Source organism: Sminthopsis crassicaudata, chromosome 3 (assembly GCF_048593235.1).
Source record: "Sminthopsis crassicaudata isolate SCR6 chromosome 3, ASM4859323v1, whole genome shotgun sequence".
Lineage (NCBI taxonomy): Eukaryota > Metazoa > Chordata > Mammalia > Dasyuromorphia > Dasyuridae > Sminthopsis > Sminthopsis crassicaudata.
In genome coordinates this window covers 302978018-302994158 of record NC_133619.1, presented here as the reverse complement: position 1 = coordinate 302994158, position 16141 = coordinate 302978018, and the positions used below count along the sequence as shown (strand labels likewise).

The 16141-nt window shown below is 35.7% G+C and overlaps 1 protein-coding gene across 5 annotated transcripts in view; it reads right to left on the bottom strand.

Annotated features, from left to right (window-relative positions):
• Window positions 1-3158: 3158 nt before the first annotated feature.
• The window catches only part of TMEM45A (transmembrane protein 45A), an 82912-nt gene continuing 69929 nt past the window's right edge, over window positions 3159-16141 (bottom strand). For 4 of the 5 annotated variants that reach the window (XM_074301018.1, XM_074301020.1, XM_074301016.1 and 1 more), the window contains 2 exons: window positions 6620-6765; window positions 3766-4794 (listed from right to left, as the gene is read on the bottom strand). In XM_074301018.1, the coding sequence (XP_074157119.1) occupies window positions 4701-4794; window positions 6620-6765 (240 nt within the window). In that variant the 3' untranslated portion in view covers window positions 3766-4700. Of the gene's footprint in view, window positions 3464-3765; window positions 4795-6619; window positions 6766-16141 lie in introns of those variants that run through there. The other variant, XM_074301015.1, reaches the window with a different exon arrangement.

The window sequence follows — 16141 nt, the reverse complement described above, 5'->3', positions numbered from 1 at the left end:
ATCCACATAAATCCTCGGCATTTTTATATATCACTAACAAAATGCAACAGCAAGAGATACAAAGAGAAATTCCATTCCAAACAAATGTTGAGAGTATAAAATATTTGGGAATCCATCTACCAAAGAAAAGTCAGGAATTATATGAGAAAAATTACAAAACACTTGCCACAAAAATAAAATCAGATTTAAATAATTGGAAAGACATTCAGTGCTCTTGGATAGGCCGAACGAATATAATAAAGATGACAATACTCCCCAAACTAATCTATTTATTTAGTGCTATACCAATCAGACTCCCAAGAAACTATTTTAATGACCTAGAAAAAATAACAAAAAAATTCATATGGAAGAATAAAAGGTCAAGAATTGCAAGGGAACTAATGAAAAAAAACTCAGAGGAAGGTGGTCTAAGTGTACCTGATCTAAAGCTATATTATATAGCAGCAGTCACCAAAACCATTTGGTATTGGCTAAGAAATAGACCGGTAGATCAGTGGAACAGATTAGATACAAAGGACAAAAAAGGGTACATCTATAGCAATCTAATCTTTGACAAACCCAAAGATTCCAACATTAGGGATAAAAATTCATTATTCGGAAAAAACTGTTGGGAAAACTGGAAATTAGTATGGCAGAAATTAGATATGGATCCACACTTAACACCATATACCAAGATAAGATCAAAATGGGTCCATGATTTAGGCATAAAGAGGGAGATAATAAATAGATTAGAGGAACAGAGGATAATCTACCTCTCAGACTTGTGGAGGAGGAAGGAATTTATGACCAGAGGAGAACTAGAGATCATTATTGATCACAAAATAGAAGATTATGATTACATCAAACTAAAAAGTTTCTGTACAAATAATACTAATGCAAACAAGATTAGAAGGGAAGTAACAAATTGGGAAAATATTTTTAAAAACAAAGGTTCTGACAAAGGTCTCATTTCCAAAATATATAGAGAACTGACCCTAATTTATAAGAAACCGAACCATTCTCCTATTGATAAATGGTCAAAGGATATGAACAGACAATTCTCAGAGGAAGAAATTGAAACTATATCCACTCACATGAAAGAGTGTTCCAAATCACTACTGATCAGAGAAATGCAAATTAAGACCACTCTGAGATACCACTACACACCTGTCAGATTGGCTAAGATGACAGGAACAAATAATGACAAATGTTGGAGGGGATGTGGGGAAATTGGGACACTAATACATTGCTGGTGGAGTTGTGAAAGAATCCAGCCATTCTGGAGAGCAATCTGGAATTATGCCCAAAAAGTTATCAAACTGTGCATACCCTTTGACCCAGCAGCGCTACTACTGGGATTATATCCCAAAGAAATACTAAAGAGCGGAAAGAGACATATATGTGCCAAAATGTTTGTGGCAGCTCTTTTTGTTGTAGCTAGAAACTGGAAGATGAATGGATGTCCATCAGTTGGAGAATGGTTGGGTAAATTGTGGTATATGAAGGTTATGGAATATTATTGCTCGGTAAGAAATGACCAGCAGGAGGAATATAGAGAGGCCTGGAGAGACTTAAATCAACTGATGCTGAGTGAAATGAGCAGAACCAGAAGATCACTGTATACTTCAACAACAATACTGTATGGGGATGTATTCTGATGGAAGTGGAAATCTTCAACATAAAGAAGATCCAACTCACTTCCAGTTGATCAATGATGGACAGGGGTAGCTGCACCCAGAGAAAAAACACTGGGAGGGGAATGAAAATTGTTAGCACTAATATCTGTCTGCCCAGGTTGCATGTACCTTCGGATTCTAATGTTTATTGTGCAACAAGAAAATGATATTCGCACACATGTATTGTACCTAGACTATATTGTAACACATGTAAAATGTATGGTATTGCCTGTCGTCGGGGGGAGGGAATAGAGGGAGGGGGGGTAATTTGGAAAAATGAATACAAGGGATAATATTATAAAATATATATATATATATATAAAATAAAAAAAAAATTTAAAAAAAAAAAAAAAAAAAAGCTAAAATGTAAATAGATGGCAAAACAATGTCTTCACCAATAAATGAAGGGGAGTGGACCTCCAACTCTTAGAAATCCTTTCAGATCTTACCTGAATCTTATCATCTTATGATGATCAAAGGACCATCAGAAACGACCTCTTAATAATACATGTTTAACCTATATTGTATAGCTTGCTGTCTCTGGAGGGGGAAGGAGAAAAGTTTGAAACACAAGATTTTACAAAGGTTAATGTTGAAGACTTTGCATATATTTGGAAAAAAATTTTCATCATTATTTCATTAAATATTCTCTTTGAAAAGCTAACCAAGTATCACTACTGCAGCAGAGTTTGAATTTATTATTTGATTCAGAACTTAAGAGTCCACAGCACAAGGATCCCTCCTAGTCCTGGGCTTCAGAAGTACATCTCAGCTCCCTCTGCCAGGAAATTTTCCTTTCTTTTCTCCACAATATGCTGGATTGATCCCTAAATCTCTCATCCCCAGTCTTGTTCACTAGAGTTCTTCAAGTAAAGCTAAGAACCCCCATAACTGTGCAGCCTACCCCAACCCTGATTACCTACACCTCTCTAGTCTCCTTATACCTTGCATGCTTCCCCATCTCTCAACACTCTCTGAGATCCAGGGGCACAGCTGCCACCCAGGCCTGGAATGTTCTCCTTCCTCATCACTGCCTCCTGGCTTCCTTGACTTTCTTTAGGTCCCAGCTGAAATCCCACCTTCTGTTGGTATTCTTTCTGAATCCCTCCTAAGTCACAAGGGCCTTCTTACCTGCTCATTCTTTTCTATTTATTTTGTATATACCTTATTTGTACATAGTTGTTTACATGTTGTCTTCCCTATTCAATTGTGAATTCCTTGAGAACAAGGACTGTCTTTTACCTTTGTATCCCCAGCACTTAGCACAGTGCCTAGAATATAGTAAACACTTAATAAATGTTGATTGATTGATTGACTCAAATAGAGAACACTACAGAATAATCAGGAATAATTCCTGAGAACACCACATGCTTCAATCAGTTCCAAAGCTGGAAGGAAGCTTAGAGAGCATTAGTCCTAAGGTATCAAAAAATGAAGAGCACAGGTTGAATCAGATTAAAATCTAACTGGGAAATATTTCACAAAAATAAATAAAAATGTAATAGAACATAATGCTAATACGTGGCATTCTAAATCAACATGTAGTCCACAGGAATCCTTATGTATGGTCTAGTGGCCACCCCTGGTCTGTTCACCCTCCATTCACTGGAGCAGAGACTTGAGGCTCAGAAAGGAATCACCCAACTATGGCACCACAGCTGGGATCAGAATCCAAGACCCTGAAGTCATTGCTCATTCTGATCATCAACCCTCCTTCCAGGTTGGTTCTAGGTCCGGGCTCACATCTTCAAGGTGCTCCATGAGATTTTTCCTCTTGACCATAATGGATTTCTGAGCCTATGGTCAATCTAACCAGAAAGAAAACCTGAATTAGAGAATATCTCCGTGGCAAGGTGATGCTTTGGGGAGTGGCGTGAGGTGTGAAGGTTCCATTTCTTGAATATCATGGCAATGTGAAGATTAAATAAAAGTAAAATCTCTCCTTCATTAACTTGCTTACCTAACCCTTCACAAGTTTATACAGTCCAGCTCTAGCACCAGACTAAGGAAGGTTTATCCACCCTCAGATTGCTTTCAGATCACTTTTCTGATGCAACTGGCTTAAAGATAAAGACTACCTTTAAGAAAAGAAATAAAAATAGAGACCATGTAGGTTAAATATTTTTAATCACATATATAAATTTAAACATATCGGCCTGTACAGTTGTTATTTGGAAATGTCATATTATCTCTGTTGAGTCCAGTCTGCCACCAACAGACATCCAGATCAAGTGCTATGGCAGATAAGAAATTGGGAGGATCAATAGCAAGAAAGATGCAAAGCCTCTGCTCTGAAACACATTTATTTACCCATTAGCATGAAGGCATGTTAATTGTGAGTTTAAGACAGCATATTGTGCCTGGACCACCTGTAATTTCACTGGCATAGGACACTATCAGGTAAGGAAGCTCCTTCTCTACCAAGCACTATCTATCACAACCTTAGAGAATTTCCTATGGCACCTAGGGATTAAGTGACTTTGTTCGAGGTCACACTGCCAGTATATGCAAAAGGTGGTACAGAAAACCAGATCTTCTCAGCTTCAAGGTCAGTGCACAATCCACTATACCATGCTTCCTCTAAATCTTATGTTTAATAAGTTAGAAATATTTAAAAGTTATAACTCAGATAATCTAAGCCCATGTCAAGGAAAAATAACTTGCATCTTTTTTCACGTACATCATCAAACATTAGGAGGATCTACTAAATTGTCAGAGAAACCCACTCAATCCTCTAATTCCATGATTAAAGTGCAAAGTGAACCATTCTCCAAATATACACCTGGGCCTAAAAAATACCACATGTAGATTCTTTAGCAAGGTGAGAGAATATAGTATGATGGATGAAGATGATGATGAGGAGACTGATCCTTACAGGATCAGTGGTATAAAAGGACAAGATAAACTATCTTGGAGGTTGCCCTTTACAAGGCTAGTCACATAAGGAAGAACAAGAAAAATAGCACAAACATAGATAAACTATGTCTGTGGGTATCAGCCTAAGGATAAGAAGTCTACCTGTAAAAGTAGGGATACCTAATAAAATTATATTTCTTCTTCTGATTCTTGGTCTCTTTCAACATTTTTCAGCAATCTCATGTCAGAAGGAAAGGTCTTCTTAATTTTTGATCTAATTAACCTGAGAAGAAAAAAATAGTTCATTATTAGACATAGCTAAACAAGTTTGAATTAGGGGAATTATGAATCATATATCAAGGAAAATGATAATTAAATACACAGTAAAATCTTAACTTTGCAAACTGAATCCAAAATAGCATGCAGTTGAAAAATCATTTTTATTTTTCCACCTCCTCCTTTGTGATAGCTTTTTGCTCCCTGGCCTTTCTGGTCATATTTCATTACCCGTCTTTCTAACCTAATTCTGGGTCTTCCTGGCTTACTCCTCCTTCTCTTCCCCCTTTCATTAAAGTGGTCTCTAATTGATCCTCTTGTCTCTCTGTGCTGCCTGCCTCCTCAGGTGATCACATCTTTTCCCATGACTTCGATTATTATTTCTACCTAAATGCCTAACCTGGCCTCTCTAGGTAGGAGCTATTCCTTGGGACCACTTCAAGCCTTTTTCCTTTCCTGATCTCCTGAATAAGTACAAACATATAAATAACATACAGATACAGATACATACGGATACAGAAAGATTGGTAGAGCTAGAACAGACTTTGGGCATCATTATGCCCAGCCTCCTCCTATTACAATATCAAGAAAATGAGGCTCAGAGACATTAGATGGTGATCCAAATATAATATGGTGCTCTTAAGGTCATACAGTAATTGTGAAGATGGAAGATGTCATCAGTGGGAGATCTGAGCCATAAACTCAATTTTTCTAACACCTAGTAAAGTTTTCTTTGCACCTTACCATATTGTCTGTCTTTGTATACAAGTAGCTTTGTTAAAATTCTTATAATTGGCTTTTATTTACATTTATAGTAACAAATAGCTTCTTTCCAATTTAATAGCACAAAACATATATTAGCTTTTATGAGATAAGGCCTTATTTTTGTGTAATATTTTATTTTTGTAATTTTTCAATTCAATTCAATAAACAAGTGATTAAGTACCTACTATGTGCCAGACAGAGCATCTAGCCTAAAATCCTGAGTTCAAATCCCACTCTTATTAGCTGTATGATCCTAAGCAAGTCACAACTCAATTTGCCTCAGTTTTCTCATCTATAAAATAAGCTGGAAAAAGAAGTGGCAAATCACTCCTGTACTTTTGCCAAGAAAACCCCAAATGAGGTTATAAAGAGTAGGATATGCCTGAAACTCCTGAACAAAAACAAAAATATGCTAAGCACTTTACTAATAAAATACTTCACTAAGTATAAATTAATCTCACCTAATATAAAGTTCTCTAATTCTTCAAGACCCTATGACCATAAGCAAATTATTTAATCTCTTTGAGGTTCAATTTTCCCATTATAAAATGAGAATAGTAAAATTTATATTAATTCATAGAAATGTGTAGAGATCAACTGTAATCATGTGCCAGAGAATTTTGTGCAAACATTGACTTTTGCCTTTTTTTATATCTCCAGTGCCTGGCACACAGTCAGTACTTAATAAAAGCTTATTGATTGATTGATTGTTAACTGATAGCTCAGTCAAGTAATAACATTTAGAGGAAAAAAGGAGTAGGATTAACTCTTCTCCTTATATTTCTGGGTCCCATATAACTGTGGTCTTTCTTAGCTCCCTATTGCCTACCAAAAAGTCTAACTCCTTAGCATGGCATCCAGAGGCTTGCTTCCATGAGTCCGCTCTATCTTTTCTAACCAGCAATATTATTGTCTGCAAAAACTATTGGGTCAGCTTTCCTCTTCCTTGACTTTTATTTTAAATGCCAAAAGCCCTCTGAATGAATCAGAGTTCAGTACCATTAAGCTTCTATATACCTCAGAATCTATAGAATTGATCTCTAATGATCAATTAGGGATTTACTTACCAGGTGATAAAAGCATAATTCACACCCAGGATGAAAAAGGTGAATGCATAATGCCAGCAAAAGCACATGGTCAGAAACAGCATATTGCCATGATCCGCTTCATTCCATTCAGGGCTTCCATTAGGAGGATACAAAATAAAGCCAATCTGTAATGGAAAACAATAATCATCACAGAAGCCATGAGATACACAATAAGGATGGTGAAGTTTTAAGTATAGTTTCAGGCTTAAAGGCAAGACATACATTCCAGGGGCCTTGATAGCTACAGTTTTACAAAAATGAGCCTTTTATTCTTCCTAGTAACTTGGCCTGCAGCTTCCTAAAACACATAAATAAAGGCTGGTGCTGTAAGGGGGCAGCACCACAATACCTCTCACACTTCCCAGAATTTACAATTAAAAAGCAGAAGAGATCATGTACAAATTTCTTTTTACACATAAAGAAACTGCAGCTCATAAAGTCTGTAGGTCAGGCAACAAGCATTTTTATTTAAATTTTGAGTTCCATATTCTCTTTATTTTCTCCAACCTCTGACCCAAACATATATAGAAGGCAAGAAATATAACATCCATTATACATGTGGAGTCCTAGGAAACATATTTCCATATTAGCCATATTGACAAAAAAAGGACAAGAAAAATAAAAGAGAAAATATGCTTCAATCTGTACTCCAAATTTATCACTTCTCTCTCTGGAGGTGGATAGCATTTTTCAAAATGAGTCCTTTGGAATTTTCTTGGATCACTGCACTGATCAGGGTTGCTAAGACTTTCACAGTTGATTCTCATTACAATATTACTTCAACAAGCACTTGATAAGTACATACTATATTCCAGGCCCTGTGCTAAGTACTGGGAATACAAAAAAAAATCATTGTCCCTGCCCTCAAGAAGCTTATTTTTTTGATAGGGAGACAACCACCATCAAAAAAATGTACATACAAGATGCCCACAGTAAATATGGAAGGCATTCAAAAAGGGAAGGCACTGGGAAAAAGGGAGGAGAAGGCCTGAGAAAGGTCTTCTGCCAAGGGCAGGATTTGAGATAAGTCTTGAAGGAAGCTAGGGAAACAGAGAAAAAGGTAAGAGGGGGAAAGCATTCAGGAGCATGAAGTATAGACAATGCAAAGAATGGAGTCAGGCCAAAGAAGAAAGCCAAATGGTGCAGTATGTGGAAGGGGGTGAGATATAAGCCTGGAAAAGTAGTAAGTAACTAGATTAAGAAGGACTTGAAATGCCAAATGGAAGACTAGATATTTTATTCTGTATATATTAAGGAGCTACTAGAGTTGTTTTGGAAAGGAGTAACATAGTTGGGGGTAGGTAGGTGACACAGTGGATAGAGCATTGAGCCTGCAATCAGGAAATCCCAAATTCAAATCCAGCCTCAGATACTTACTAGCAGTATAATCCTGTGTGACCCTTAATCCCTAATAACTCAAGTTTCCTCATCTGATGGCAAACTCCTCTAGTTGCTAAGAAAATGGAGATATAGAAAATCAGACAAGACTGATAATAACTGAACAACAATAACTAATCAGATCTGTGCTTTAGGAAAATCATTTTGGCAGCAGAGTAGAGGAAGGTTTGGAGCAGGTAGAGAATTAAGGCAGAGAGAGAAGGCTGCTATAATAGTCCAAGTGAGGAGTAATAAGGACCTTTATTAGGTGATAGCTATATAAATGAGAAAGGAAGGAAACAAGCATTTATCAAGTGCTTCCTATATGCCAGGCACAAGGTGCTCCATGCTTTACAAATATGATTGCATTTGATCTCGCAATAACCTTGGGAAATAAGTACCATTATTATCTCTATTTTACAGCTGAGGAGACTGAGGCAGAGTGATTATGTGATGGTCACAGAGCTAGGAAGTTTCTGAGATTGCATTTGAATTCAGTTTTCCCTGATTCCAGTCAAGTAACAGGAAAGTTAAAGGTTTGGAAGGAAACTTTAAAATATTATCATAAAATTTTAGTAATTTTAAAAATAAGAAAAAAGAAAGCTCAAAAATGTATTTTCTTATTTTTAAACACTCAGATTATTTACTGAAACATTCTTAATCAGGAATAGAATGATGATTAATCTGTTCCTGAATGTGAGGTTTTGTTACTTCTATTTCATCTTACAAAAAGTGGCTACAAATCTGACAAAATCTTTTTTTAATATCTCATTTGTTTCCAGGCATGATTCTGAATATCTTTTCTATTTTTTTCTAAGTAAATTATAAAAATAAACTAAAAAAATTATAGCAATGAGTTTAATAAAAGCCTAGTGTTTAATATATTACTGGTTTGTCTCATTCTCTTGGGAAATCCTCCTGAGGAAATTGTAATAGGAAAAATGGAGGAAGAATCAAGGATGACTTTAAAGTTTAAGTCTACTTAACAAATAACAGGAAATTAGCAAGGTGAGCCAACTGAGGGAGGAAATAAGTTCATTTTTACACAATGTGATATAGACAGCCATGATGGAGGAAAAAGAACTCTTACCCTGGAATAGAAGGACCCAATCAAAGCACATCCTTGAAGCCTTGGATGTGTGACACTGGATAATCATTTAACTCCCCTAGATCTCAATTTCCTTCTCTATAAAATTAGAGGAGAATATAGATGGTCTTTGATGTCTCTTCCATAAAAGAGATCTATATTCCTAGGATCCTGAACTGAGTCTGAGTTGAAAGTGGGAAAAAAAATCAAATGAAGATGGCTTATCGAGAGCTGAAAATGCAAGACCAACTTGAAGGAAGACAGGCATGGATGGACCTGGGAATTTGGGGTTTCAGTCACACAGACAAGCTAAACTACAGGTGAGGTTTCTAAGGGAAATAATGAATGGAGAGAAGAGTGAGCCCAGGGACTCTTAAGGAGGAAGCCATCCTCTTCAACAAAAAGAAGGGGTTAAACTGGATGATCTAAAAATAAACAGCCATGAAAAATCATTGTCTAGATAATTAATGAGCAACCCCCCTAGAGTACTGATCAGATCTTTACTTGAGCTTTTTTGCCCTTTATTCTTTTTTAACTTTATTTTTTAAAATTTTTAAATCAATGCTTATGTCACCTTTTTTCTAACTTGTCCTTCCACCCTCCTGAACCCAGAGAGCCATTCCATGTCACAAGGAATAAATAAGAAAGAGAAAAAGAGAAGTTCAGGAAACACCCCTAAATTGTTAGATCAAGTTTGACAGGAGATGCAGCATTCTTTACCCATTACTGCCAAGGAGGAAGGAAGGTTCTTTTTTCCTCATCTCTTCTCTGTGACCACCTTTCTTAGTCCTTATAACTGCATAGCACTAAATTTAGTTTTGCTGTCATTGTTTCCATTTACATTGTTAGCTGTTGCGCCCATTATTTGTGCTCTCTTTACCTACATTCATTCATCCAGTTGTTCTCCAAAAATTCTAATTAAGATGGTTAAGTCAGAGTATAGGGTGCTCTCCCTTGTATTACCTAAACAATTTTCTCAGTGACTTACCTGAAAACATGGACATCCAAAGAGCTCAGTAAGGCAGCTGGATGATGCAAGGAATAGAGTGCCAGCCTTCCAGTCAGGAGGGCTAAGTTCAAATCCAGCCTCAGATACTTAACACTTACTAGCTGTGTGACCCTGAGCAAGTCACTTAATCCTAATTGCCCCATACACACACATAAGAGCTTAGAACTGTAAGTAGAATTTAAGATTGCAGTCTCAAAGATTGTTTATGTATGGCAGTTCTGAGAGGGTGACAATTATGGTGAACAACAGAGACCTTTTAATAGACATAGTCATACTGTTAGCCTTTGGCCTTTTTTCTACTTTAGTGGGGGAAAAACCAAAAACAAACAAAAAACCCTCAACTATACAGTTATTTGGGATCATGGAGATAAAATAATCAGTAAATTATTTAAGTTTTTAATTTGTAAATTGATAATATAGAAACCACGTTTTTAAAAAGGAATAAAATATCAGAAATATTTTCTAGTTTTACAGAGGACATTATGCCCATTGACTGTGTTTCTCAATAATTCTAGGAAGGAAAAGACCTTTGTGTCAGAGGTAGGGAGTTAACAGAGATCTAAGGGCCTCATCCTTCTAATTCCAATTAGTAACAGAGATGACATCAAGTATCTGCTTAGGAAAGGCAGAGAAACTCAACTCTGATGAGGCAATACATCAACCTGTACCACCAAGCAGAACAGCTGGAAGGCTTCAATCCCATGATTCAACACACCCATCATTTAAAAAGAGACGGAAGTCTCTTAATAGGAAATCACATAAGGCAAGTGATTTCAATTCCCATGACTCCATATAAGAAGTTGGGAAATCTGATTTCAGAGGACTGATGGTAAAGAACACAGTTTCTATGACAGAGAGATGATGAACTAATAAGCAGAATGAAAAACACTTTTTTGAATGTGACCAGTGTGGGAATTTGTTTCACCTGAATATGCCTATATGATGAAAAGGTTATGTATTCCTTTTCCTTTCTCTCCTTTTTTAATTCATTGGTTAAGGGAAAAATGAAAGGGAAATAAATAAATATTCAATAATTGAAAATGAATAAAATTTTAAAAAAGAAAAGTCATCTGATGGACAATAATCTATATCTCCCATTTCAAAAGCACCAACTTTTTAGTCTTTGGTATCTGAAAAATGAGAATCTGCCTCCTAATACTACCTTCTATGAAAGGAGGAAGGAGGACAACAAGAAGGGACATGATATAGCATCTCAGGTTTATTTATAAAGAAAATCAGATAGACATCAGTCTGCCACCAACTTCTTTCCCAGACCTATCCACTTATATATAATGTATGATGGAGACCTATTGGAGTATTTTGTGGAGGGTAATGGATATGATCAAATGGTAGGAAGAAGAAAGGAGAAGGAAGAGCTCATAGAAAATCTTCACCTCCTGTCAATCTCTCTCCACCTTCCCCCAATCTCTCTCTCTCTCTCTCTCTCTCTCTCTCTCTCTCTCTCTCTCTCTCTCTCTCTCTCTCTCTCTCTCTCTCTTTTTCTCTCTCTCTTTCTCTCTCTCTCTCTCTCTCTCTCTCTCTCTCTCTCTCTCTCTCTCTCTCTCTCTCTCTCTCTCTCACACACACACACACACACACACACACAAACACATAAACATACACAGACAAAATACCTCTGCCCAGAGGCCCAGGCTCCTGATTCATAAATCTCTTTGAGGTCCTATATACATATAATATATATTTACTTGATTTTAAAACTCTATTGTGAAAAAAGGATCACTGACCATCACTATACCTTTACAGTAAGAGCAGAGGTAGATGGGATGATTCAGGAGAGGCAGGGAATTGGGACATGCAAAAAGGTTAAGAACATCTGGTCTAGATAATCTCTAAACCTCTGAATCCTATGTGTGTGAATGTACCACTGTCTGTAAAGATTGCAAGTACAGCCATGAACTCCCTAGACACTGAGGTATCTTAAAAAGAATCTTGAAAAATAGAGATGCTAAGGCAAGCACATAATAAAGATAAAGCTTCTGGTACAGAGTATTCATATACTTCAAGAGGAAGTGTACCAACTAAGCAACAATAAATTTTCAGGAACTGAACATTTTTTTCATAGGTGGATTTTCAGAAAAGCTGCAGCTGAGGCCTTCTTTTTCTGATAATGTGCATGCTTCCTTTAGTTCTGGTTATGCAATGCATTTTTTAAGACCTCAAATATTTCAAAGTTATTATTTGTTCTGGTCATCAGGTAAAAAAGGAAACCAGTCTAGACATTTGTAGAGGAAAAGAAAATATTAAAAGTTACAACATTAATGCTTGAAAACAATCTCAGATTTCCTCTTTGGTCTAACAGCAGAGTTTCAGAAAATAGGGACTCTTCAACAAATATAATCTTAATACTCTTTTGAGGGAGGAGCTTTTTCATTTTCATCTTTGTAATTCCATTTTGGCACGTGGATGGTCAATGTTCACTGAATTAAATTAAATGCATCCTTTATATGTCAAAGGAAGATATGATTCACCTGTTCTTTTCTAAGTCTGCTAATAGAACCGATGGTCTTGTAGATATTTCCTTCCCATTGGCAGTACTAATACAAAGCTACAATAAAAAAGCTAAAAGAACTCCCTTTTCTTTTCTCTTTATTTTAAAGATGTCCATAAGTTTAAAATCATGGAACTGTAGGAGGCAAAGTCATTATAATCAAAGATAAGGTACAGATTAGCAAGTATCTTGACATCTTTGTCCCTGTGCCATTCTACAAAATTCAAATGACATGCTCTCTATAAGAAAGCAGATTGCAAGTTCTTTCTTTTTTTCTTTAGGAAAATACAATTGAATTGTATTCTTCCTGCCAAAGGAAACAACATAGACCTAAATCTATTTTCCAAAATCAATTCCCAATTATTTATAAATGGAATAATAATAGCTAGCATTTATATAACACTCTAAGATTTATAAGCTATGTTTCTACTATATTCTCTGCTGCTTTGATTCAAGAGGTCTTATTCCAAAAGACCATTTCAAATGTATATGCTTGAAATGTAATATATCTAAGGAAGTTATTAGAATTTGTCTCTATTTTTGTAATGTGGGGAAAATTGAGGGAATAGAGGATGAAGAAAGAAGTGGAATTATCCTGAAGAAGCATATTAATCAATTAATAAGCATAACAGTATGACAAGAATATGACAAGCATAACAAGTAACAAAAATACTGTAATAAATGCTGATACTTCTAAAAATAAGACAAAGAAAAAGAAAGAAAAAAAGAAAGAGAGAGAGAAAAGAAAAAAGAAAAGGAAAAGAAAAGAAAAGAGAAAAGGAAAAGAAAAGGAAGAAAAGAAAAAAGGAGAGGGAGGGAGAGAAAAAGAAAGGAAGGAGGAAGAAGAAAGGAAGGAAGGAAGGAAAGGAAGGAAGGGAGGAGAGGAGAGAAGAGAAAAAAAAAAGAAAAAATAATCATCCTTTCTAGGGAACCAATGCTGTAATGGAGAATGTCTATATTCTTACTACTAAGGAAAACAAAATTTCTGTAATCCATATGTGGGAGAGGAAAGGGCAGCCCTGTGGCTTCACTGGCAGAGGGAATACTGGATGAAAAAACTCCCTCTACCAATAGAGAATACACTGGCATTACTATTTATAGCCAATAAATTTTTCTACCACATGCCTGAGAGGGGCAGGACTACAGGACACTTTTGGATTGGGCAGAGGAACAACAGGACAGTGTTTATATCCATTTTGGCAAGAAGATGAGACTATGGCTCAATAAAAATATTTGCTTTTAAAGTTAATAAAAATCACTTAAAGGAATGAAGAATGGCATAAGAAAAGTGAATACATCCATAATAGGCCTGAAAATTTTTCCTGTTGCATCTAAAGTCAAACTACTTTTTACTAATAATAAACATCAAAAGGATTCACTCTGCCTTTGTTTTTTGGCAGAAGCCTTAAATTAGTCCAGTATTCACTCTTTTCTAAACTTAATCATTTAGTTGGTACAACATTTGTTTACATTATATTCCATCTCTAAATTTCCTGTACTTGTTTCCTGATGAAGACACATTGCCAATTAAGCTGAAAAAAATTCACCAACACTCAATTATCTGAGGAAGGAAGGGAATATGCATTTATTAAGCACCTAGTATGTACGAGGTGTTATGCTAAACTCTTTACAAATATTGTTTCATTTGATCCTCACAGGGAGGTAGGTGCTATTACTAACCCCTATAATAATAATAATAATTCTCTTCCTCCTCCTCCTATAATTATTATAGCTAACCTTTATATAATGCTTACCATATACTTGGTTCTATGATAAGTGCTTTATAATTATTATTTCATTTGATCTTCATATCAACTCTGGGACATAGGTGATATTATGATCCCCATTTTACAGTTGAAAAAATTGAGGTAGGCAAGACTTAAAATTTACTTGCCCAAGGTGACACAGCTTGTAAGTGTCTGAGGCTTGATTTGAATTAGGATCTCCCAAATAGAACTGGTGCTCTATCTACTACACTATCCAGTTGGGACAGCAATTCATTCCTGCCTTCTTATCTTTTTCTCTCTAACTTCCTCCAAAGTCCAGCTCTATTGCTACCTCCCACACCCCCCAAAATTATCTCATATTTATTTTGTATATAATTTATATGTAATTATACATGTACATTTCTCCACTGAGAAGAATGTAAACTCCTTCAGGGCAGGGATGGTTTTTTGTTGGTTTTAATTAATAAATGCTTACTAGTGACAGATTTGAATGACTGATTTTCTTCTTCAGAATAACTCTAACTCTAGTATTTTTCTTCCCAGTCTCTACTTCCTCCGCCTCTCAATAACAGACTTTTCTGTCCAAATTGTCACATTCTTCTTGTTGACTTAACAGTAATATCTACCTGCTCCCAAAGTCTCCCACACTTGCTTATTACTTATGAAATTATTATTTTATCACTCATCAAACTGAAATTCAACCATAAAGTTTTCAGTGAATTGACTTTTGTTAGCATCTTTCTGCCCATATCAGTAATTTCTGTAAATTGAATGTACTCCAGGAACCCTTCCCATAATTAGTTCAGATTTATGTATCATTTTTCCACCTCCCTGTATTTATGTGTAGGTATGTTAATCATTAATGTGTTCTTTATTATATACACATATCTATATCGTTTCTAATTTTGTCATTATGAGTACTTACTCTATACAAATCTCAATTCTGTTCCAACTTAGTAGATTGTCTTCAAGAGACCTCTTTACAGAGGTGAGGAGCTCACCTCTCCTCACTATATAATGAGGACTCAATTGCTTTTAAAAATATTTGTTATAAGAATGTTTTCGCTGAATAACAGAATAACAGTATTCTGAAACGAAGATGACATGAAAACAACAGAAATCAATAATCTTTTTAAAAGTTTGTCTACTTGAAAAGTTTGTCACCTAATGATCAGTCCGATGAGAAACCTTTTCTGAAGTTAGCTAAATTGGTTTTCAGATTACAAAGAAATAATCACCTGGACTTTTTCATCCTTTTATTAGATTGTAAGATTCCTTATAAATAGGAACTACTTTATTTTTAAAATTTCAACAGAATTTTACTTTTCCAATTACACATATTGATAGTTTTCAACATTCACTTTTGTAAGATTTTGGGTTCCAAATTTTTTTTCTCCTCCCCAAGACAGTAAGCAGTCTGAATTAAGTTATATATGTATAATTCATTTTCCATATCAGTCATATTGTGAAAGAAAAATCAGACAAAAGGGAAAAACCATGAGAAAGAAAATGCAAACAAACAAACAAAAAAAAAAGGTGAAAATAGTATGCTTCCATCGGCATTCAGTCTCCATAATTCTGGGTATGGATGGCATTTTCTACCCCAAGTCTATTAGAATTGTTTTGGATTGGAGATTTCTAGGAAGATGGCAGAGTAAAAGCAGCAAACTTCAAGCTCTCCATATTTCCCCCACAAACAGAACAAATTTGTGCCTCAGGAAGAATGCAAACTGGTGAAAATCAAAGACTTTGGGCAGAACAGAGTCCTCCAGACACAACCTTTCCCAAGAAA